Raw genomic sequence first — 26601 nt, forward strand, 5'->3', positions numbered from 1 at the left:
TTCTCTGGGCGTTTGTGACCTGCCTGTTCTTGATTATTTCTTTGTTGCCAGGGAAATAATTAAAGAAGTTACATTTCTGTGCAGAGATACATCTGTTTAAATACAGATTTATGCAAGTTTTCATTTATTCCATTTCTAGATGCTCCGGTAGGTCCTGCAATCTATTCATAAGGCAGGGTCCTTCCAACAATGACTTGGCTGCCAGTATATAGGAGCGTGCGCTTCAGCCTGGGTCACGAGTGGTAGTAGGGAGTAAGGACAAGTAGGCATCCGTGGCACAGATTTTCCTTCTACTTCCTATGCATGCTGTATTCTAAGGATATCATAGGATGATACCTGATTCTTCATGCAAAATAAACTATATATTTCCACTCATAATATTTATCGATATATTAATTATATTGATTGATTACATTTAATTAATTTCTACCAGTTTGCAGTGTTATGTGTTTTCAGTAGCAAAAGAAGCCAAAGAAGATGTGAATACAAATCACAATCTACATCTCTCCCAGAAACCAAAATCTGGAAGCATGAAGCAGAAATAAGTACATTTCCTCCACATGATCTGGAGCTCAGTGTTCACATCCCATTTTAATAGGAAGTGTACTTAAGTATGCTTGTACTTCCTGCTTAAAATCCCGAAAAAAAAAAAACATTAAAAAGGCGGGGAATTGTTAATTTAAAAGAGTCACAGATCTTACATGCATTAAAGTGGGGACTACTACCAACTGAATTACTAGTATCAGATTACAGGTAGGTTTTCTCTATGACGACATGGTAACGTGTAATAACGTGGGGATTTAAAGAAGAACTCACACCAAATTTTGTATTTGTAATATAAGATTAAAAATACACTTTTGAAAGTACTGTGCTTTTTTAGTTTACAAAAATATCACATGACTGAGGTTTTCTCTGTAAAATAAAACGTTACTTTTTGGCGAGGTATATTAAAACTCTGAAAATGTTCACATGCTCTAAACCTTCACTTATTCTATTATAATCATCCAATGTTAAAGCAGTTTTGTGTTACACAAACGGCAAGATCTGGTTAACAACACAAAGCAACGTTTCATTGTATATTTTGGCTCTGGTCTTTGTTACAAGACAACAATTCCTGAACACCACATATCTCAACGGCGCATGAAAGCAATAAATTGTAGACCACCCTGCCAAAGCCAGCAAAACTATTTTAGATGCTTATTGCTTCCTAAACATTTTATAACAGTGAATGTTACTTAACCTGAAATTAGATTCAGATGTTTTGGGGAACTTGTGATTTAGTGAGACCGTTATCAACATCCAACAACGTGGGTTTTTCTAAGATACTATAATGAAAAACGTGACATTTTAACACTTTTAGTGGAGTGGGAGAAATGCAGAGACAGCAGTTAAAGTTTACAAGTAAAACTAACCCTCCCTACCCCCCCCAAATATCCTTCACTGTTTGTGCTTCATTCAATGACCCATTTTTTTTTAAAGAAAATAGACTATTATATAAAATGAGGGTTGCATGTCAAAGGGACACCCCAGCCATCATATTTTTATTATGGTTTTATATAGCACCATCATATTCCGTAGCGCTGTACAATGGGTAAACAGGACATAAAAAGTAGTATATAACATAACAATTTTAACAATACAGAAACGTGGAAGGAAGGCCTTGCTCAAACGATCTTACAATCTAGAAATGGACTTTAATGCATATGATAGCCATGTGACTGTTTGAAACTTTTGTGGTATCTGTTTTGCAAATACATATACATTTGCGATTATCCTCACTCCCCAGCTAAATATCATCTAGGAAATATGTCCAGCGTTCAAACTTACTAATACTCAATTGCACACCAGTTAGTAGAAGTCTACAAATATTTAAACCTGTGCATATTTCAAATTTGTTATTAAAAAAAAACATTAAAAATAGTTTTTCCATGTTGGGTTCTCATGTTAAGTCCCACTGTTTGACTCATAATGCTTATTTACTTACACGCAATTTAGATAAATCATAAGAACATTTCTAGACATACCTCTATATACCTTTTGTGCAAATAAGTGGTTTTACTAGCATAAATATTTTCATGTGCAAATCTAACAATTAATGTCCCTCAGTAATAGATATCCACTATCTATACCCAATGCCCATTTCATAGGCAAACCTTCCCATTACGTTTATGTGTATAGCTAAATATTATCAGCACCCTGTTCTGGACATGTTCCTCCATCGTTTCCTCTGCTTCCCTATCCTTCACACATTTCATCTTCTTTAACCCCTTAATGACAAAGGCTGTATATGTACGGGCTCAAAATGCATGGTTTTCAATGGGTTTAGGAACCGCCCATTGTCCTTAAGGGGTTAATATAATAAAGACACACGCACTGTTTGTGTTTTCTCTAAAAATCTGCAATTAAAAAAATATTGCAACACTGAAAGGATTGGTTTCTAGTAGTTTTACCCAGTTTAATGATGATGACTTTTGTAACCATCTTGATATAAAAAATATATATAGTAAAAATATATTTTAATCTTATTCCCTGGAAAAATCAATTATATTGCTGAGTGTGTGTACAAATAAAAGACTGCATTTGATAAAAAAAAAACAACATAAGGAATTGATATCACTGGGGTTGTGGAGTCATATTGCAGTTATTTAGGATTAAGGCTATTCATTGTTTTTAGAGATGAGATATATTAGCTGACTCCCTTGTGACTATAACACCTTGTTAATTCTTTAGCCTGGGTTGCATTTGGATTCAATTATTTTATTATTAAACCTCTCAAAAATTCAATGATATATTTGAAAAATTGTTTCCACGCAGTAAGACATTCCACCGAACATTTTCCAAAGGTTCCATAAGAGCACTTATAAAGAAAGAAAAAAGACTAACTTAGAAAAGATGTTTTCCGTGTTAAATAACTATTAGATGGCAGCTTTCAAACCCTGATGTAATCGTGAAGGCAAACAGATGGCCAGTTATTCTAAAAGTCTAATAAGGGCCATTTGTTAATATTTTATAGAAATGCCCAACTGAACAGGGATAAATCAGTATCAGAAGATATAGAGATTATTATTATAAATGATTTATATAGCGCCACCATATTCGGTAACACACAAAACATGCTAGCATTCACACATTTATTGCTGTACATGTATCCTCTACCATTTAACTTATTTCAAATATAATGTTCCAGTTACTGCACAATAGATGGATATGGGCCACTGCCCAGCACCTGAGACATGTCCAAGGCTTCTGGATGCATGGAAGGACCCAATTTCACAGTGACAGCAATAGCTTTAGCTGCCTCCTCCTTGGTGTTCCTCTGTTCCTTGGCCTACACTGACCCGACTAGATGTATCAGGAACTACCTATAGCCTACAATGTTTCTATGGCCCCAGGGTTAAGGGAGCTGGAGATTGCAAAATTTCAGGAGACTTTTCATATTCATGTATGTTATTCTGCACCTCATTTGGTGTGGGTAGTTGGCTGTGAAAATGTGGTCTAATTTACATAATATAGTTAGGAAATATGCATCAGGTGATAGAATAGTGTATCATTTTAAGAAGAGATCCACTCGAGGCAAGTGGTTGTGTGCCCATAATTTATCAAAAGGAAGTGTGTGGATACCTACAATGTCCCCTAAAGTAATTCTGGTTCTTGCTTCATACTACTATTTAAAAGGGTAGGCTGTAAAAAGAGTAGAGAGCGTGCTCATTAGTTTGGTTCATTATTGCCAACATTCATTCAGTCGTTCATTCATTTTTTCATTCATTCTTTTACGACTTGGATACCACTTACATTCCTTTAATTTATTTCTCTATAAATTTTCTTTTCAGCCCTTTTCAGTGAGCAGTAATCTGTTTTAGACAAAAGTAAACAATGATGTTCTTACAAAAAGGATGATCTAATAAGAAGGACCATTTTTTGGAGGAGGGACAACCTTTTCCATCACAAGTATCTATTTTCACTGCTAATATAAGTTTAATACAGATTTATGGACATGTATGCTTTGAGCAAATACCTTGTACTGTACATTTTTAACTCTAAGTAATGAGAAACAGAATATCTTAGATCCTGCTTCTCAGAAGATTCCTTTCATCTTGGGAATAAAAAGTTAATGCATTTGTTTCCCTATGCCTGGAGCTGTGACGGTTAAATATGGCGTTATTTTCAGGCACTATCTTATGGATGCACTCAAGAGAATTTCTAACTTTATGGGGTTCACAAAAAAATATTTCAGTGCGCAATATTTTAGAGCATTTGGACAGCCGGCATGTATTGTTACACCAAAATGGTGCACTGTGCCAAGAATCTGATTTTAGTTTAATGAACTCGTCCACTCGAGATCTGCACAAAGTAATGGCACTGCAAATCACAAATTGCACAGCTGTAAACATTTAAGTTATTACTATAATTGAAAATGGCATAATCTGGTGCAGAACCATCATCCTGCTAAATATTTTGCATCTCATTAAACAATTGCACAATACCGCAGTGTGAAAACGTATCAGGACTGAAAGTGATGAGTATACATTTATTTTTACGCAATGCAAGCATCTATCTGAGAAGTATTTTCGTGATATAGCTGATTTACATACGTTATGCTTGTCTCATTTATTATATATTTTTTAAAAAGATTTTCTACCCTACCAAAATCGTAGCTGGTATAAAGCATTTATGTGAATTCTAAGCTATTTTGCTGATGAGGGAAATAAGAAACTGTGACCTATGTGAAACTATCCACTATATAAAAATAAAATTAAATCATTTGTTTCTGCTGATAGGTACATTCTGTACGTTGTATAACAAAATAACATACATTTGAATCCATTTTGCATGGACTCCGGTGCCTTTATAGCATTCAAATTGATACATGTATGGATTTCTAAAATCTCTGTCCTATATCTGCCAACATTCCTGGTTTTGCTGGGACAATTCCAACAGCCAGCTGTGATCAAATACAAGACTCGCAATTTGTGCATTTGCTACCAGTTATGTTATGATTGATATCGTTGCTTGAATACAGGTGACTCAATGAAGTGTATCTATAAAAAATGACAAGTCAAGGTTTCCATGAGGACCAGCATTAGAGTCACTTGGCTAACACATTTGACGATTCGCTGCGTAGAATCTTCATAATAGGCTATTAAGGGGTAATTATTAAAAGAACATTAAGAAAGTTCCCAGGTATTGGGCATGCGACCCATTCTTCTCTCACCAGCCGGAGGTCTTTGGGGAGGCAGATCTTTGTAGTCCTCATTAAAGAAATGAGAACCCAGATGGACATACCACCTTGTCCACCAAAACATAAGCACATAATCTTTGAGGATCTGACTCCACTGTGGCCTTGTGGGTGAAAATGTGCATCAAACATTGGGATTTTTGTTCTAAAAAAAATAATAACAAAAAACTATGGGCACAGGAACCTAGTGAAAAGCAATGTGAATACTTTAGGGCAAAACAAAATTAAAAAGGGCCATCTAGACCCCAGCCATTTGTTTTATGTCATAAAAATGTTCTTCTACCTACCTCCCAAAACACTAGGGCAGAGGAGAATAGAAAATGCCAGTGTCGAAGTGTATCCATGTTCTTATCTGGAGTATGAGGGTTACCAGTTCACCCCATCACCATCACTCAAAAAATGAAGCATTCACAGGTTAGATCTGGGGGCTCAGATGCACCTTGGGCTTAATGCTGCCCCAACCTTAAAGCCGGAGGCTCAAGTTTTCCTCCCCTCACAGGTACGCAGAAGACGGTATGTATTAATGACGATTTTCATTTTGATAGACGCTACGTTATTTTAATATGCATATTTTCCAGTTTTTAAAAGGATGATTATACCTACAATTATATATTCCGTAAAAGGAGGTCACTTAGTGGCCTTTGTCTCGCTTTCTAAAAATAAATCCCTAAATGGACTGGCCGCATTTGCATTTTTATTGATTAAAAAGGTCTTGGCAGTGCTCCATAATTTTGACCTATTGAAAAGTATTTTAAGGATCCCTCTGGGGCTCTGCGCATGATACTTCTTTTCATTACATGGATAAAACAATAAAAAAAAGAACAAAATTAAATGTTTAAAAATAGAAGGTATTGCAATGCATACAGGGAGAACACACAATCAACAAATATTTTTGCTTGAGTAGACATCAGACGGTTAAACTTGCAGCCTAGACTTGATAGCATACAAGTATACGTTAAAAAGTCAAACAGTGTAAAAATGAATATGTACCGTATATCAAACTTGGCTCTAGCACGTTGTTAGCTTCATGTTCTTCATGCTGTTTTTCTGAAGTAATACTGCTATTTTTTGGACATGAAAAAACTGCAATACTGCACATTTACTGCAGTTTTACTGCATTTGTACTTCACTGTACTGCAGTTGTACTGCAGTTATTTTTGTAAGGAAGTACAAATGCAATAAAGCTACAGCACATTGAAGAGCAACTGTAGGTTTGCAATATAAAAAAAAAAGTGCGGTAAATGTGCAGTAGTACTGCAGTACAGTGAAGTACAAATGCAGTAAAACTGCAGTAAATGTGCAGTAATACTGCAGTAAAAGTGCAGTATTGCAGTTTTTTCATATCCAAAAAATAGCAGTATTACTTCAGAAAAACTGCAGTAATTTTTCGTAAGGGATGGGGATCGGACATACCGGGCAAATCCCTGGTGGGCCGTTGGCTGTAACCGCTCCATGATCACCCGCCGAAGCGGCATTCAAGTGCTAAAGCCACCGGCTGGGCTGTACGCTGAGTCAGCATAAAAACAGAATGAGTGGCCTCTCATATGCAGCCATGGGCCTTAAAGCGCTAGGGCCCCCTCGTCGTGCCACTCCGGCTCTGCTCAGACTTGTGGTCAGCTTTGCACAATTTGTGTGCTTTTTAATTTTTCTTACCAGATTATAAACCATTCACTCATATTAGGTTGCGCCACAGTATGGAAGCTTGACCCTTAGGACCCTGGCTAAGAATGTAATACATTGAAATCTAATTTGCGCATGTAGATTACATAGCGAGGATTTTGTCTTTCTTAAGATAATTACCAAAGATTAAGTTTTGTTGGGTTTTTTTTTTCCAGATTTTTACGATTTGGAGAGAAGCTTTAATATATGCAAAACACCCACATTACCCACATGGGAATTCAATATAATAATGAATCCTGGGTATAAAAGAAATGTTACTGGAAGTCAAATGCATAAAGTGAATTGATTTTATATTCAGAAATGTACGGTTTATTTGGTAAACATACTGTGATTAAAAAACATTAATGTATCAAACTAAATTTGGGAACGGAAATCTTTTGAGAATTTAGATGTCATGTGGCTTTATGCAGTGAAAGAAATTCAGGCTGTGCCCCCGGGTGTAATTACAGCTTCTTTAATGAAATGGTGGTTTCTTAATCATTTGCCCCTATGCTGCATTTAGATTAAAAAACCTTGGGGGGATTTTCTTTCATTAACTATGATTGAATGCAGTGGAGGAAAATGATGTGTATGCCAGTATTTAGAACCTGAAAATATCGGATAAAACACAACAAAAATTTTAATTGTTCTGTTTTTTCTTAAGACACCGTGCTTTTATTATTTACTAGTACATGCTTATTTTAAACACGCTTACGTTTTTGAGCCCAAGCTGCATTATTGTGCATCAGAACGATCTTTTCCGCATGCGGAAGTTACTAATAATTACTTTTAGCAGCATTCTGTAACTGTTGGTTCGGTTCTTCACTAACTGACTGACAGCTTGCTGTCCCTTCTGCAGTGACATTTTACAAATAAATGCAGCCACACTTCTCTCCCTCTCCAAACTCCTACTGAGCAGGCATTATTAGACGCTCATCTGCGTCCACCAGACAAGCCAGGGGGCTTGCTTTTCCCACAGAAATCTTGCAGGTCTACAACCACTGCAATGGATTCTGGGTAGGCATATGCAAAGGAGGTTAACAATGATCCCCCCCCTTTTGGCCTCTATGTGCACTTTATTCATAGACCCCTTTGGAGCAAATATCCGCTGTACTAGACAGCCTTCACACAAAGCCGGGGAAAGAGGTACAATAGCCGGATCACCGCTCATGGACAGCTGTTTTGTCCTTAATGGGACTCATCAGCAAAGTGGATATAGAGGCTAAAAAGGGGATCATTGTTAACCTTGTTTGCATTTGCCTACCCAGAACCCCTTGCTGTGGTGGTGAGATTTCTCGTATGCCTAATATTACCTTATTCTTAGTGGATGGCTTTTTCCCCACCATACCTAATATATATACATATATATATATACCTATATATATATATAAACATTTTATCTTCTACAAATACAGAGCTCCTATGTTGCACAACAGGAGCATGTTTTCTGGTGTACTCACTAACAAATGATAAAGTAAAGGAAAATACTTTAGGCTACCGCAAATATTCCATGTTGGTCGTTTAGCTAAAACCAGAATTTTTTTTTATATTTTTTTATTTTTATGTAAGGGGGTCTATGATACAATTATATGTTAGCTTCTACCAAAAAGGGATAGTGAGCTCAGAAGAATTTGCATTCCAAAAAGCGGATGTACTTACAAATGATAAATGCTTAGAAACTAGTGTTGTCACTAGTGCGTCACAATTAAGAACATCACCACCAAAAGTTAGCTGCCAAGCTTCACCTAATGACCTGCATGTCCATCCCTAACACTGTATATATACTAATCACTAGGGTTGGGTGTGTTTAATGCATAGGGGATTGTTGTCCTACCCTATACAGTTTGTTTGGGACTAGCCTCACCCTTATACACAGTTGGCTTTCTTTCTTATATCAGTCACATCCCCTTCTTATGTTTTATAAGCTGGAGGAGAGGTAGGGCTCCCGGTTCTCTGAACTGGAAACCTCACTGATATTGATATCGGGGGCAGCTGACCATGATAATAATGGCACAAATACTCCAAGTTCCAGATCTTTGTACTCCCTGCTAAATGGTCCACAAGCGGTGAGGATCAATTGGCTACCATGGGACTTTGAGGCCAATTGCAGTGATACCACCAACAAGACCTATTACAATTATTATAACAGTTTATTTATAAAGCACCAGTAAATGTAAAATTATTACAACACACACTAAAACACATTTTGTATACATTACACACCCTTACCCTGCATAGCTTTATATGCTTAATTCTGATAGAACATGCTGTCCTTTAAAAAACTCACACCGAGGATCCAGCTATTGTAACAACTGAATTCAGCATCCCATAGCTATATATCAAGCTGCATGTTGTGATGCTATATTTTTTGTTTAAAAAAGTGGTTGAAATTGTCTAATTTTAGCAATTTCATCATCAACAAACTAATAAAAGTGTTTTTGTTACAGTTTAGAGCTATAGCTGGTGTGATACTATGTCTGCAAAATAACACTATTAAACACATAAAAAACTATTGAATGCTCTTTAAAACAAGGCAATAACGTAACAAATAGACCATAATTCAGTAATCCATGATATAAGAACAGGCAACCAAATCTTGTGACTGACAAGAACCTGTGACAGTCAGCAGGTGTAGGTGCAATTACACCTTTCAATTCATTTATTTATTAATGATTAACATCTGCTAGCTTGCATTGTCTATTTAGGTCATCTATGTGAATGATCACAGAGCAGCTCCACACAAGTCTGACAAAATGTTTAATGGAATCATAAAAATAAAGAATATTATACTCAGCATTCTTGAATCTGCATTGCTTAATTTTTGTAATCCTTCCAAACTTGCAATCAAGAGGAAATGAGGAAATACCATATACAACAAGTGCAATAGGCTTGACATTTTTATTAGGTATTCTTTACAAGTACATGTAATGTTGTTTATCCCCAAAACTTGTAGTGTGTATGTAAAGAACCCCCCCCCCTCAAATTTGAGCTGGAAGAATGGTAAAGGGATACGGGGCAAGAAACATAAAGAGGTGCCATCATGTAGTAAAGGTGCCCTAGTGTAAGGGGACATTGCCAGGTATAATATTCATCAGACTCATGCCACGCTTCTATGGGCACTTCAGTAGATAAGGGTATAAGTTGAATTATAGTCCCACCAAGTTATGCTCCAACCATTGTTTCCTTCATACCCCACCAATGTTTGCAAGGCTTTTGCTTTAATTTGAAAATTAGTAGTCTTTCTGCATGGGGCAACCTAGAACAGAAATCTGACCCTGACAAGTCACATACTAAATGACTTTCTGTATGTAAGTGATCAGTAAAAGTTTAGAGTTTCCAATTGGTTGACACTAAACATGATTAAACCAACGCAACATAAAACTTTTAACCAACACAAATCAACATAAAACTCTATATTACCAGCACAGAAGAGTTCTAACAGTAATAGACTATTACTGTATGAAGAAGGAGCTCTTAATGCTTCATATGCAGAGGTTTGCAACTTTGTAAATGAGATATGCTACGGAACTTTGGTAAGAAGGCGCAAGTGTTAACATTTTTAATACGGTGATACTTAACCTTCAAAAGCCTTATTGACTGCTTCTGTAGAATATTCATGCTAAGTGCCATTGGTTGGTTGGTTGTTTTTTTAAAGTTACAAAGCTTGTTCAATACAATTTAACAAGGTAAAGCTCTACCACTGTAACAACATTTCAGAACAGCGACGTACAATGTTTGGCAAGCAGTTGTAACACCAAGTTTTAACAGAGATATGTAACTTGTTTCTCCAGCTTTCTGGAATTCACAAAAAACAAAGTCCCTATTATTGCTTCCTTTGAATATACCTGTTACAAGTCACAAGTAAATGTATAACTACAAAATACCCTTTTATTTGCATTTTTTGTCTACTTTAAAAATCTTTTTTTTATTATTATTATAAAGTAAGCATAGCATTAGCTAATTACAGAATGTATTGTCACTACGTTTTCCATTTTCTGCAAGTTGGAGTAAGTTTCGATTCCCAGAACCATGTTAGGAAAATTAATTGAAAAACATCTGTAAAACTTAAAAAAAAAAAAAAAAAAAAAAAAAAAAAAAACTGGCTTGTAGAGGTGTCCTGTTAATTGGGCTAAGTTGAAAGTCCGAGCAGAAGTAACAGAACTTTTGAGAAAAGGCATCTGTTTGTTCTAGCCTCTCATGCTAATGGTTATTCTTACAATTAAATATTTTGAATGATGTAGTCACATTGAACCCTGGGCTAGTACAGCAGAAGTATAAACTTGTAACTCATTAAATAGAGCCCTGAGGATACAGTCAGGAGAAGGGCTTTTAAAAAAACCTCCACAGCTGTTGACCCTGAGTGCATTTTCTTTAGACTTCTAAACACCTTAAAAATCCATCAAGGAGTCTTCAACTGCATGAATAAACACTGATACAGTTTTAATAAACTATATGGTGCATATTGGGTCACCTTGGAAGCGTTTCAAAGGTTAACCAAGGACACAAAGTTGAGATAGGTCTACGTTTTAACATCAGGGCAAAATTGCAGACTAGATGGACTGATTGGTTCGTATCTGACGTCAGATTCTATGTTTTCCCTGTATACTTACTGATGTTTCATACAAAGTGGTCTGTTACGTGCGGAGGACTTTCTCTAATTAATGCAATTAAACAGTTAACACTCCATCACTGAAATAAACATAAATCATATCGCTTGGTAGTCTTGTGCAAGAGTCACTCAAGGAGATAGTTGGACAATTCCAGCGACTTTCTTCTTTTTTTATGAAGTCTACCTATAGCTTTCCTTCTTCCATGGATGCTGCTTTCAAGATTGTGGCTAGCCATGCTTATGGGTAGAGTTAGTTAGAGTTAGATTTAGTGGGCAGGGACATAATCCACTGCCCAGAGATTAAGGGAAACTGACCAGCTATTCTCCCTGAGACTTCAAGTCAAACCAGGCAAATTGCCAGGTATAGGTATGATGTAATCATTATAGGTATGATGAGTCTTCTGATCGAAGCCTAATTCTACACCAAGTCTATACCCTCCCCTATCTTCTCCATATCACCATCACCTCTCTATATATGACATTTTTGTTTTTCTTTCGCCAGTTTCTCCATAATACATTTTTTAGCACTGTGGAGTACCCCTTCCAGGTCAACTCTTCAGAATATTCTGTCTGCTCTGTAACATTTTACACCCCTCCCTAAACCTTACAGTCTCAATTCTTTCTAATGCTTTCTATTTTCAAAGCCTGTCTCTTCCATATCACACAAAATGTTTTTTACAGTATATATCTTTAACTCTGTCTTGCCCATCTTCCATATAAATCTGGAGGCTGCTTCCTATATCAAAATGATATCATGGGAGATGTTTCTAAGTGTGAATATGTCAGCGTAGGAAAACCTGACAAGATAAACAATGATGTTCATCTCTTGTACATAAACATCTGCCAGATTGGAAAAAGGAAAGCAATGTGTGTTATTCAGGAAAATTATGTTAGTGAAACCTCCAAAGTCCTGTATAACAACCACTGGACATCCAGTGAATGAGATTAGACTTTAAATATCACCATCTGCTTCTCATTGCATACTTGAACTATTTATTTCTCTAAAATTGAGCATTTCAATATTAGATGATCCTATTTCACTTTCAATAAATTTAATTTGACTTTGGTGGGATTGGCTGGGAGGTTAATGTCCTATTAGGGACAACCTAGGAATCATAGGTACTTCCATGCATATGATAGGTAGATAGTGACCTCTTTAAAGTCTTGCTTTGTCCTCCATGCAAATGCATAGAAGGATTTGCAGAACGGACCTATGCACTTGTCTCTTTCCTCGATCCACAACTCAGCCTTGCAGAAGCCACTGATTAGCGACCTCAAGCACCCACAAGTGGCTGTAGTACTTTGATATGCATTCTTCATTGGAAGGGCTGCATTGGGGCACTAAACTGTTCCCTTAACCCCTTAAGGACAATGGGCGGTCCCTAAACCCATTGAAAACAATGCATTTTGAGCACGTACATGTACAGGCTTTGTCATTAAGGGGTTAATGTTTTCTTTCTGCTTATGATATTCTGCAACAGCGTTGTTACAGATCATCCTGTTAGATAAGCTGACAATGTACTGTTTAAAAAAACTTTAGATACTCACAGGCCTTCTAAACATGATTCTACTCAGATACATACTTGTGACACTTTCTTTATATTTTCGACACAGATACAGTTCTGCATATCAAATGCAAGCCTTAAGATGTTCTCTGTCGATGATAGTATCATACAACAGAGTCCAGACCCTGCCTCCAGCTTCTGTTTCCTAAAGTTCACCCTGATGGCTCAGATATGATTTCCCTGAAGCTAAAAACAGTGAAAACCGGCCTGGAATATCAATAAGCTACATATATATATATCTGAATTAACTTAAAACAGCTTAACCCTTTCCTGGCAGGAAGTCTAAATGATAATGCAAAGATTTACAATCAGACATGATGTGGGATTCCGAGTATATCGGTTAGATTAAGAAGAATATTGCTTTTTTAATGGATAGCTCTAGAGTGAGCCAGACAGAGGCTCACACTAAAGAAATAAAGTTTAGGTGAAAGAAATGTCTGTTATACGGAATGGATGAAATACAGCGAGAAATGATTAGTGATGAAGGAAAAAGACGACTAAATCTGTTCAGCTAGGAAGATGATGAAATTTAACATGTACTCCACAAAATAGCTATTCTCAATATAATATCCTACTTTCTGCAATAACACATTGGGTTTAAAGAATTATACCACTGTACTATTGGCAAGGTTTAATCATATTTGGATAGAGTGTTTTGGGTGACTGGGATATATTTTTGCGCCTTAGTAGGAAGAAGCACCAGGAAAGTAGCTACACGTCGGGCCTATGCTTTAGTAGATATATATATATATATATATATATATATATATATATATATAGTAGAAGTATTATTAAACACTCATCTACAGACACAAGACAGGCCAGAAGGCTTGTTTTTCCCTCAGAAATCTCATGGTGCTGCCACAACCACAAGGGATTCTGGGTAGGCGCATGCACATAAGGTTAACAATTATCACCTTTGCCTCTATATCTACTTTATACAATAATTTTACTTTAAAATAAGTTGACAAAAGATTAAAATAATGAAAACAAAGAATATTTACGAAATGACCAATTCTTTTACTCTTTAAACAATCATTTACAAGGATATGTCCCCTCAAAGGACACTGGTAGGGGATCTGAGAGTTCTGATATTTTTGCGTTCTGCTTGATAGCTTCTATGTAGCACGGTGGCTGCTGTTATTGGGTGTTGTTTCGTCAATGTCACTTTGATAGATAAAAAAGCAGCAGGTGTGGATTCAGTTCATTGCTCTCCCTGCTAATAATCTGCCAGGTGTGTATTAGACAGTGTAACTGTTGGAAACAGGATTGTGAAAGATATCGTAGAGGGAAAAAAAGGAACTTTCACCAATTACATCCATTTTTATCTCTACAATAAACAAGCTGACTTGGTAATATACAGTGAAGCATATTAAAGTGAACCTGTCAGTCACTGAAAAATGACAAAGTGTCATTTTGTAACGGGTAGCTTTTTGCCTATAGATTGCGTTTGCCGAGTGACAAGGAAATGGTATTGGCGAAAAAGGTATGTTTACTCTTAAAGAAGTTCCATGGACAAAAATATGTTTTCCAGAAGCAGTAAGTAAATTAGTATTGACAAAAACCTGTTTTTCCTTTATCTGCAGACCTGAAAGCGGCCATTGTTGTCAGTCATGTATTATTTTGGTGACGTTTCCTGCTCAAACACCACACTGAGCTGATTCTTTATGGAAATGGTAATGTAGTCCCTTCCTCTATAAACTCCATAATTTTGGGCTGGATGATTAAGACTGAGACATTCTATTGCTTACCACTGGCAGTTTGATTAGGAGTCAGGGTGTTTGTGTATGTGTAGTAGATTGGGCAGAACTAGAAGATAACAGAACTAGAATAAATACAAATGGCTAACACATATAGCTACCTGATTATCCAACAATCTGAACTGTTAAAAAAATAAGCACAATATTTTGAAAAGTGTGTTTTAAATCTGATATTACTAATAAAAAAATGGTGGACATTCCCCTTTAAATTCCCACCCAATTATACCATGTTGTAAAAACTCCAAGCACGGATGGTGGGTGGGCTACGCTACAGAATTGCATGCAAACAATCAGCCTTGGTGCTCGTACAGCATTCTGGGATTGAACAGAACATAATCTTTGTGAGCCTTCTGCTCCATGAGATGTTTCTATCCTCCCTGAATTCACCCTGAGACACTTGCGTTAAGGTTTGACAGTCAAATTCTCGATATGAAACTGTCCTCTGAGCGTGTCGCACACACAGACATTATGGCAGGGCCGGACTGGCAATCGTGAGGCAGCCTTGGCTCTTTACTGATGACGTAGGTGCGTTCAATGGCGTAGCGCATGGCTGGGCACATCCAGCGGCACGCCGTACCATCTGGTGTGATCGGGTGAATATGGGGTGGCGTTAGCCAGCAGCCCACCGGGCATTTTTCAGGGTGTGCCAGTATGGGCCTACATTATGGCCATGCTGGCTTCTCCAGCATTAACAACTGTAAGGCTATGCTCTTTTGAGGCATTACCATGGCTAGGTATGTTCCCATAACTGCAGATTTGTATTTGTCATTATCCCAAGCTGAACTGAAAATAGCGAGACCGACATCAAATCCAATGGCACTGATAAAAATGTGGATTTTGTTTAGTGGTTATTAGGTATTTCACAATTATCATTATCCCCGTCACATGGCATCTTAAAGGTTCTTACAATCTGTATCCATTTCTCTTAGTTTTTGTTTCCATGGCGCATTAATACTAAGTATGAAATGAAATAGTACACTTGGGAGCCATTTTTGTGGAACTAAACATTCTAATGAGTGAATATGTTTCTGTAATAGATAATATACTCACTCTTTATAGCAACATGGCTCCTACTGACTTGATGTTCTGTTTCAACCCTCTAACACAATTTGCTTTTATGTGTCATTTTTATATCTCTAATTTATTGATGTTTTATCGGTTTGAAAGGAGTTACAGGGGAAGGTCACTGTTATAGATTTCAATTTCTTGCAAATTAGCTTGAAAAATTTATAACATGTAAAAGGGATGTGACTTGTTAAATAGTTTAGAAAGCTTGTAGCATTTCCTAGTCACTTACCATTAAACAGACAGGTCCCACGATACCCTGGATTTGCATGCGTCGTAAGTCAGTTATAAATTGTATTTACCTTATGCGCAGACCAAATACTAAAATTCTAGTCTGTAAATGATGTTGCTAGAAACAAACTACAAATCTCCAAAGTACCTGAAACCTACAGAATTTGCTACCGTATAGGTTTAACTGAAATGCATGAGCACAGATAAATACAAATGTACTGTAAGAAAACCAGGTAATTTTGCTTAATAAAGTGTGGAATGTATTTAAACCATTTTGCCTCAGCAAAGAACACAGGGGCCAGGCCCGGACTGGCCATCTGGCAAACTGGGCAAATGTCTGGTAGGGCGCTGGCCAACACACTCTCTCGATCTGTCGCTCCAGTGGCACATTAGATGATCTACTTCTCCCTCATACAAATTGGGCATTGGTGAGGTATATCATAGTTTAAGCTATACACAGTTTCAACTACTCACATATTTTTCAAATTCCATAGGAACAGCTCTGACCCATGGAAGTACAACAACAAATACACTTATGTTAACACGTGTATGTTAGAGACTTAGTAATCAAACTGTGATTGATATGTGTGTATATATATATATATATATATATATATGCAGGGCCGGCCTTAGGGGTGTGCGACCTGTGCGGCCGCACAGGGTGCCATGGCAACAGGGGCGCCTGCCCGGAATTTAAATTAACATCGGTTTTTTTTTTTTACTTTATTTAACATCCTCCATGCTAAATAAAGTTTTTTTTAACTTTATTTAACACAGAGGATGTTAAATAAGGTTAACCCCCCCAAAAAACGGTGTTTTAATTTAAGTCCCGGCAGGGGAGTTTTCAGCAACCGCTCGGCTCCCCTTACTCTCTGTGACTCCGTCGCGGTGCCCGCGTTTCATGCTGAGCGCCGGAATTATTCTGGCGCTCAGCTGTGAAGCGCGCACCGTGGCAGAGCGGGAAGACGGACGCCTCCCGCTCCCACCGCAGGACTCCGGCAACAAGGTAAGTAAGGATAGTATCATACAACAGAGTCCAGGGGGTAGATAATGAGAAGGGGTGGGGGTAGATAGTGAGAAGGGGCAGGGGAGAGCAGTGAGGAGGGACAGAGGGGGAAGGTAGTGAGAAGGGGCAGAGGTGGTAGATAGTGAGAAGGGGCAGAGGAGGGAGATTTTTGGGATGAGGCGCCAGAGGAGTAGTCCGCACAGGGCGCCAGAACACTTAAGGCCGGCTCTGTATATATGTATATATCAGTTATTTTATAAAATGAAAAAGATAAGAAATAACCAGGCATTGTTATACTTGTATGTCAGGGCAAAATGCATTAGTATAAGGCAGTAGCCAAAAGAATGCATTTTACATTAAATTCCAGATTCTTGTGGCTTAGAACAGCAATGTAATTATGTGTCAAGAGAATTCTTTTTGGACTTTTCACTGAAGTGTGAGTAAGCTGCCAAATTTAAGACAGGTGAATACATCACCTGGTTTCTCTTCTGAAACTGGCTATTTAAAGAATAAAAGAAGAAGTTGCCAGAAAATAAAAATGCTACGGGATCAACACAAGTATATTTGGCAAGCACTTTTGCTATTACACTGTTGAAATGAGCTATTGTTCCAACTGCCAATTTTTGAAGCCTGGCTCCTCGTTATTTTTTTTTTAAAAAAAGAGACAAATTCCTAACTAACTCGATTTAATAAATTTCTAAGTTATCAGATTTATTTTCTGTTAACACTTTCCTCCACTCTCATGCCTCCAATTTCCCTCCTGAGAACCCAGAGACAGTGGGTTCACTAGAACTTCATTGAAGGCATACAAAGAGAGGTCCACATAACGGTGCTGTTTCACGTAGACAAAACATTAATGGCACCATCTGATATTTTGTAAAGCTTAGCAGATCTGTCATTTCATAAATTCCACCGGAGGCTCAATCACATAAAACTTACAGGAAATTTTGAGAAGCGTTTAGATTTTCTAGGACAAGAACCTAGAAACCAGAAATCAGTGGCTGGTTTTGTGTCCCTTGACATTTAAATGTTCCAAGAAAAAAAAGAATGAGGCAAACATTTTTCTTCATTAAATAAGTATTTATTGGAATGGTGATACAAATCAACACCACTAGGGAAGGTGTTCGTAATGTCAATTAAAATGTAAGGAACTTCATGATCAAAGCAGAGGAAGTGGAGCCTCTAAGCATTCTTCCGAGGGTAGGCAGGAATCGATTATTACAATACATAGGTTTACAGAATTTTAGGATGAAATTAAAGTGTATTCAGTTCTATCGTAAACATTTAACTTAATACCCTAGCAGGAAATATCCACGAAATGCACTGGGTCGATAAATATCATCCCACCTAATAGCTACAAAATTTTTCTTTCTTCAGCTGATGACTAAGCTAGTTTATGAACCCTGTGGTTGCGGTACACAGAAAAAGCTGATTCACCAATGCATAAAACTGAAATGTAAGGAATAAAAATGTAGATTTAGAAGCCACAATTGTTGGAAACTATTTCAAATTCAAACGTTTCCATGAGTAGGTGAAAAAATAAACGTTAAAGTTATTTCACTATTGTTATGATGAATGTATCACTATGTACTATGTATGAAAGTATCACTATGTACTATATGATTTTAATAAAGTTTCCGTTGCTTCTTTTATATAAAAACTTTTATTACAACAGTAACCGCCGCCATACTAAATGCAAAAGCTGTAAATTTAAATGTACTGTAAGTAATATAAAGTGATACTTAAACCTATTGGGTTCTTATCATGAGTCTGTGTAGAAGCAATGAAGTAATTATTTGAATCATGTGTTCTATATGCAACATGAAGGACTGTTCTAGGGTAAAGATTTGAATGTGGATCACTCAAGGTCAAGATGATTCTTCAACATAAAGGAATTGCTCTTTAAAACAAATTGTCCATGGGGTCGCTTTTATTAAGGAAAAGGAGAGTGAGTGAATGAGAATGAGTGTGAGAGAATGTGTGTGAGTGAGAGAGCGAGAGAGAGAGAAAATTGCAGATTTCAGAAAGCTATGATTGCAGCTTTCCAAACCCCACGTAATTCCCTTTTCCATAAACCCTTTTTAATGTATATATATTTGTTACATTAAAAATGTATATATATATTTGTTTTAGGTAATAAAGTAACAAAAGACTTTGTGCCTAGAAGAACAATATATGTAAATGTAACCGTGGAGAAGCTATACTAATCATGTAAGGTGCAGTGAAATCACGCAGACATGAATAATATCCAACGATGCTCTAAGGAAAACCGAGGCCAGCATGGTATAACTGAACTCATTCTCAATGCCAGCTGAACAACACAGAAGATTTCATGTGCTTTATACTACAGTCAGCTTTGAAAGAGGAATAAGCCCTATCTGTGCTCTAAAAATACGAAATAAAAATATGGGATGTTTATTTTTGGGACAATAACACAGTTTAGGCAGTTTCATTGTACACTTTCTTAATAAATATTTTTCATAGCTTCTATATTGTCAAATCAAGGTTTCTTTTTTTAAATAATGCTTCCCCCATCAACCATTAATGTATGTTAAAATAATCTACTTCCTTCTACTCTTCCAAGGTATAAATATATAATCTACTCCATTTCAATGTATATATGTACATATATACATTTCAATAAATTCTTATAAACGTTATAATTATACTATACCCTAAAAATACCATTTAAAAATATTTTTTAGACTTGGAGAGACTGTCGTGCTGGACATCACATATATGTGAAATACCATATGTAAGATTGCAATAAATCATTAGCTTGAAGAATAACTATGCCCTTTTGTTGCCCATAAGAAGGCAAGCCACGTCAAACGTGTTAACTCTACTTATAGGTGGCTGAGAAAATATTTGGTTGTTTATACCTTCACTAGTATCTCGCACCCACACAAATTGTATATATATTTAATTATTTAAAAAAAAATCAGGATAAGTGGAACTTTTTTAAACAATATTCACACGTGTAAGACATTGTAAAACATTTTACAGTTATATAAATTATCCACAACTAGTATAAAAAGGGGAAAAACACCAACAAATATATCTGTCAATTTGCCCTGATTTGGAATCCCTATATTCCTATATAGTTTTTTACATTTTTAAGGTTTCTATTTTTTCATTATTTTTTTTATCCTCTACCAACTCTCAGCCCTATCCTATCTAATACCTCACTAATCCACACCACACTAACTACACACTATAAATTAAAAAGTACATTTAAAAAAAATGTCCCTGTTAGAGTCTTTATGATCACAGTGAGGTGAGAGACAGAAAGCAGAGATAACTGTGGTCTATACAAGCAAGTGTTTCTTCCCTGACATGTGATTAGCTGTAGAAAGGATCACATGTGTAGAAGTGTGGTCATGGAGTGGTCAGCAACAGCAGCGACATGGTATAGTTTTTTTTACTGATGACTTACCAGGTATGTCATTGGTCCCGTAAGTGTGTTTTAGATGGGTAAATGGTTAGATTACATATTGTACCATTTGTATAAGGGGTTTTAGTCAAGGTATAAAGTACATACAAAGTACCATTAATTGATATTGAATGGTCAGTTTTGTATTGGTGCCCCAGTATTGTACATCATGATTTAAACAAAGTGATTGTTTCAATGAAGCGTTATGGATGAAGGAAGGGCCCCAAGCTTATAAATATCTTTCTTTTAGAAATGGATCAAAAACTTTACTTTTGGCTAGGAGTACTGTAGCTACTTTTCTGTCTCATGATAAGGCACTGAAACCTACTAAAAGTTATCAGCAAATAGGCCTTTTTCCATCATTATGACTAGAATCAATTTTCTATCATCATTACTAGGACAAATTATTATAACAGTATATCTTTATAATTTCATATATAATATTATGAACTGAATGAACAGTATTATGGCAGTATCATATATCATGACAAATGGAGGTTATGAACAAAATGATTCTGGTACATGGTTTAAAAGAGTGGTCTTACTACCATAATAACAAATGGAATGGTACTATCAGCCTAAACACTCCATTGGCAGCTATGGTGACCACTTCTCAAACTTTAACCAAAAAAAAACTGAAAACAGAACAATTTGGGGCCTAATCAATTTCTAGATTTGAGAGTTTTAGTAGAACATTAAGTAAAAAGCAATAGTATACTAAATAAAAATAAATAGAACCGTGTGGCACAATCATTCAACCCACTCCACAGCCATTGTTACAAGAAAGCCAATCCAAAGATATAACTATAAGAAATTTGAACATAATTTATAGCTGTTTTTCCAATATATATTACAATATATATAAACAAAATATTACTAATGTAACAATATTCAATCACATCTCTTACTTTCTTGTAAACCATTAAATCTACCAACTGGCCATAGGAGAAGTGTATAATTGCAGCTAGTACCTCGTTTAAAATCCCATACAACTTGTCATTAAATAATAAAGGTTGTGACATTGACTGCTGTGTTTGCCAACAGAAGAGAGAACAAAAGTTGCAAAGTTGGCAGAGAAGCATTAGCAATATTTGAGGCAAGTCTACCCAAGTGGCCCAGTGGTAAAAAGCCAAAGCCATATGTCCTGTCCCAAACAAATGTATGTCCTCATGTTCTTGCTATAGATTCCCTGGTGGCTGTATATGGAATTGTAGGTAAAAATAAAAAGCTTTAGGTAATGGCCTAAATCTTGAAATCAAAGCACCTATTATTCCCCTTGCCAGCTGCCCTGTGCTGTGTGGTAATACCAGTTACCAGGGCAGACCACTTAAAGGCACTTGGATTGCCCGCTGCAGGAGGAGCAGGGCAGGTTAGGGAGATCATAGTGCGCCCGACTCCCTGCTGCTCAGCCTTATTTGCTGGCAGCTTCGCAAGGTAGCAGTCACAACTTGATACTGCCTCTCGTGATACTGCCTGTGATTAATGCTGGCGCTCGGGCACCGTGCGATGGAGCCATGATTGGAGGCCTGCAATGAGAAGACTTCAGGAAGGTAAGTGATAGGGAGAAACTGAAGAGATAAATATAAAATAGATGGTAAAAAATAAATAAAGAGAAAAATATAAGGGAGAGATAGGGAAGATAATGAGAAACAAGAGAAATAAGGAGAAAACAGGAGAGGCAGTGAAAGGTGATAATGAAAAAAGAAAAAGAGGAAACGGTATATTAAGAGATAAGTAGAAAGGAGACAGGGAGAAAGGGAGGGATAAAGAGAAGAGGTAATGAGAAAAGGTAGAGGTAGATATAAAAGGGGAAGATAAAGTGAAATAGGAAGAGTGATAATTTGAAATGGGAAAGATGAAATACAGAAAAAGAGCCCTAGTTGATTTGATCTATACCTTCAGTGCTGAGCTTGCTTGTGATTTTCAGTTGATCTATACCTGCAAGGCTGTGTTTATGTGTAATTCAGTTGTTCTAAACCTGCAATGCTGTGTTTGCATGTGGTGCTTATTTGATCTATACCTGAACTACATGGGAGGGGGGTGTAGCACAGTGAAAGGACCAAGAGAGAGAGAACTAGAAATAAAAAGAGGTTGAGAAAATAAAGAGAACAGAGACAGATAAAAAGAAAAGGGGAGAAAGAAAGAAGAGATAACAAAAAAGGGGTGGAGAGATATAGAGAAGGTCAAAGAAGGAGAGATCAAAGAGAATTGGAAGAACTAAAGAGAAATGGGAGAGATATAGAGTAAGGGGTGAGAAAGATGGAGAAAATAAAGAGATAGATAGAAAGAGAGATAATGAGATGGTGGATGATTAAATAGAGATGCAGGGGAGAGATTAAGGAGTATAATGAGAAAGAGTAGAGATGGGTAAAAAATTTGAGATAATGAGACTTGGTAGAAATTATGAGAAAGGAGTTTTTTGTTGGGACAAGCGTGATGTGTGTATATGTATGTGTTTATGAGCAGGTGTTTGTAAGGGTAGAGTATATGTGTGTGTTCTGACAGTCTATCCAACACTTTTACTGTTTTGGGCCTAAAGTATGTAGAATGAATAAAGGGTGTGTCTGAGCCAGACTGAGAGGAGCCCAGAATGAGAGGAGACTTGAGACTCTGAGAGGAGACAACTGTCAGTTCAATATGGGTGCTTGGTAAATCCTGTAGGTACAATCTAGGCAAATCCTGTCTATGTACTAGGTGCAGGGGCAAGTCCTGTGCATGCAATCTGGGTGCTGGGGCAAATCCTATGTGTGCAATCTGGGTTATCGAACTAATCGATAAAATTGATAATAATCGTTGCCAACGAATTTCATTATCGATTACTTGAATAAATTTTATCGAATATAAGATGAAGGTTTTTTCAGAGCAAATGCGCTGAAAAATACCCCTCGTTTTATAATCCGACCTCAAATAGAGGTTGGATAATAACACTAAGATCCAGATCCCCCGCAGCGCTTCCTCTCTGGCAGCTGGTGGGCGTCTGCACGATGCGAGCAGAGAACCGTCGCTACTGCCAGCACTTGACCTTCCGGTGCTCAGTCATAGAAGCTCCAGCAAAAGTAGGTTTGTCTGTGCGGATCACGCAGACGTTCACCGGCTGCCCCTGCTGTTTGTTTTTAACATCCAGTTTGTTCATTAAATTATTTTAAATAAACAAAAAATGTATATTTCTTTTTTTATCAGATTAATCCAAAAAATTATCGGCCAACTAATCGATTATGAAAATAATCGTTAGTTACAGTCCTAGTCTGTTTGATCTATACCTTCAGTGCTGAGCTTGCGTGTGATTTTTAGTTGCTCTATACCTGCAAGGCTGTGTTTGTGTGTTAATCAGTTGTTCTACACCTGCAATGCTGTGTTTCCATGTATTATTTATTTGTTCTTCACCTGCAAATACAGAGTTTGTATGTCTTATTCAATTGATCTATACCTGCAATGTTGTGTCTGCATGTGGTGTTTATTTGATCTATACCTGAACTACATGGGAAGGGGGTATAGCACAGTGAAGGAAAGGACAAAGGGCGCCATCAACATGGGGTTGGGTGGTCATGTGTATTATGTGCTCACACCTTCCACCCTCAGGGGCAGGGCTCCAAGTTGGCGGGAATCAAGGTAGAGCCAATAGGGTGGCAAAATGAGGTTTTGCCTAAGGTAGCAAAAATCCTTCCACCAGCCTTTGCCAGGTTTAAAGTTGCAATGTTTTCCTAAATAATATCGTTATTACAGTGTTTGTTATGGTGTTTGTACAAGTGTACTTGATTTAAAACCTTGTTTGCAACACAAATATAATTATCTTTTAGTACCATATCTGCAGCTGTAGTAAATAACCTACAGTATCATGATAACACCTTAACACTGGACTCCATAAAATACATGCCTATGTAAATACACACATTTTTGTGTACTGTGGATAAGGATCTATGGGCAAACGCACATCTTGATGTGATTGTATATGTATAGCGAACAACTTATTTCTTGATCTGCCTTGCCTGCACAGAAATACAGAATATACAAAAAAATCAACACTAATTTGCATTGCAGGCATTAAAAAGGCAGTGAGCATTTCTGTTACTCCGAATTTGGGACCATATGGAACACTTTACAGGAAAAAAATAGCTATTGTGTTTTAGAAGCATACTTTACGCTCCTTAGCAGATAAGTGCCACCTTGACCATCCTAGCACAAGACACATGGCTACACCAAGGAATAGCATTATAATGTATCTTCCCTTCCAAAGCACTTACATTGTATTCATTTTATCCCAACACCATTGTTACTGCAATCCCTTGATTCTGGTTGTAAAAAAGAAAGAAATCTTTTATTATATGCATGTTACAGTTCTTACCATAAAGCTGCTCTGCGACCTCTGCTGATGTAAACTGATAGCGATCCACCAACAATGGGAAAAGTAATAAAACTCCAAACATTGATTTGGTTTTCCTGATTATCTCCATAATTCTGGATTTCCTCTTCTCGTCTTCCCAAAACACACGCGGAGACAAAATTCCAAAACAGAATACAACCCTTCTTCTTCGGATCTGCTGATACATCCAACCAAACCCTTCCAAATAAACTTCTAAATTCACAGATCAAGGAGCAGGAATACTGAGGCTAAGGAATGACAATCATCAGGTCTTAGGATCAGATTCAACTTGTCCAGGCACAATACTGATCATTAAAATAACTCTCCAGGGTATGAGGTTATGTCCTCACCCTTTGGCAACCATTAAGCAGGGTGGGGGTGAAGCAACAGTGAATGTTGTCCACTCTAAACTCCAATAAGGAATCCCATTTTATCGGTGAAGTTTTAATAAGTCATCTTCAAGGCTGGTGATAAGCAGGTTTTGTCCTCCAGCTTAGAGCGGTGTGATGTATTTCACAGGCAGCTCAGTGAAAGTAGGAGAAGCAAGGATTTCAGGCAATCAGGAAAAATAAAAACATTCCAAAGAAATAGCATGCACTTTAAATTGTCATCACCTGAAGATCACATCTGAAAACAGAAGTCCAGGCACCTTAATGTCAGTGGCTGTAAAGTAGTTCTGCAAAATGAGAGTCTCAGTTCATCCACTCCCACCCTTTCACTTGTGATCTGCACTTTACATGCAGTGAAAGCAGATTAAGGTCTGTTTGATCCTCCAAGTCCTCCTCATCCCCTTTGCTTTCTCCTTTCCATACCCTCCCTTTGTACCTTCCCCCTTTCACTTCACTGCTTCATGCAAGAGGGGGCGAACTGACCAATCGATGCACTTTTCTGTGGGTAAGACATCTGTATCTCCATGACCCCTTTCCTCCTTCTACTTCCAGATGAAAGTCTTCTGCTAATTCTTGACCCGTTTGTTAGGACAGCCTTAGCCAAGCCACAAGCACACCTTCTCCTCTGCCTGCTAACTGCTGCTTGTTCTAACACCTTCCAAAGCTGATTGCTCCTAGAAAGAAGAGAATCTCTGCCAAGCTCTCCTTCTTTCCTCCTCCTTCCACCGCCCCTTCTCCTCAGGCTGCATGCAGAGCTGGGGCTGCTGTTGAGATTCTCTGCTTACAACCCAAGACACAAAATACCTCCTTCTTCTATTGCTCTATTTGCATTCATTCGATCTGTGTTTATAAATGTTTGCAGAAGAGTTAACTTTATTATTTTGTATTTATTTATTTTTATTTTAGATTGTGTCTCATTTTTTAAGGGAAAGTAATACAGTTCCCCACCCTGTTCTTATTGTTCCTCAAGAACACCCAGGGTGGTTGGTGCAGATTAATTAGGTTTTTTTCTTTTGCCACTCATGGCTTTTTTTCTGCCTCTTCTCTTTCCTTTAGGGGACTTCTAAATTCTTTCCTTTCACACTGAAGCTGTGGAGCTGACACCTCTGTGCTACACACATTTTGGTTGATTTACTCTGTTCAATTTAACTTAAAGAAAACAGTCTTATTTCTGTTGTGCAGTAAATAGATAAAGGCACCATTTAACACACAGGCAGCTTTTAGGAGGTTTTTTTAGATGAGCAATAATAGGGGACATGAATTGACAATGTAAGGATTCTGGTCTTGT

General features: G+C 37.2%; 1 protein-coding gene across 2 annotated transcripts in view; it reads right to left on the reverse strand.

Moving 5' to 3' along the window:
• PLXDC2 (plexin domain containing 2) overlaps nt 1-25987 on the reverse strand; it is a 286125-nt gene extending 260138 nt beyond the window's left edge. For both annotated transcript variants that reach the window (XR_008354366.1, XM_053468192.1), the window contains exon 1: nt 24907-25987. Coding sequence is in view for 1 of the 2 variants with exons in the window: in XM_053468192.1 (XP_053324167.1) it covers nt 24907-25111 (205 nt within the window). In the remaining variant the exon portion in view is untranslated. The remainder of the gene's footprint in view (nt 1-24906) is intronic.
• Between the last annotated feature and the right edge of the window lie 614 nt (nt 25988-26601).

This window comes from Spea bombifrons, chromosome 5 (genome assembly GCF_027358695.1).
Source record: "Spea bombifrons isolate aSpeBom1 chromosome 5, aSpeBom1.2.pri, whole genome shotgun sequence".
NCBI lineage: Eukaryota > Metazoa > Chordata > Amphibia > Anura > Pelobatidae > Spea > Spea bombifrons.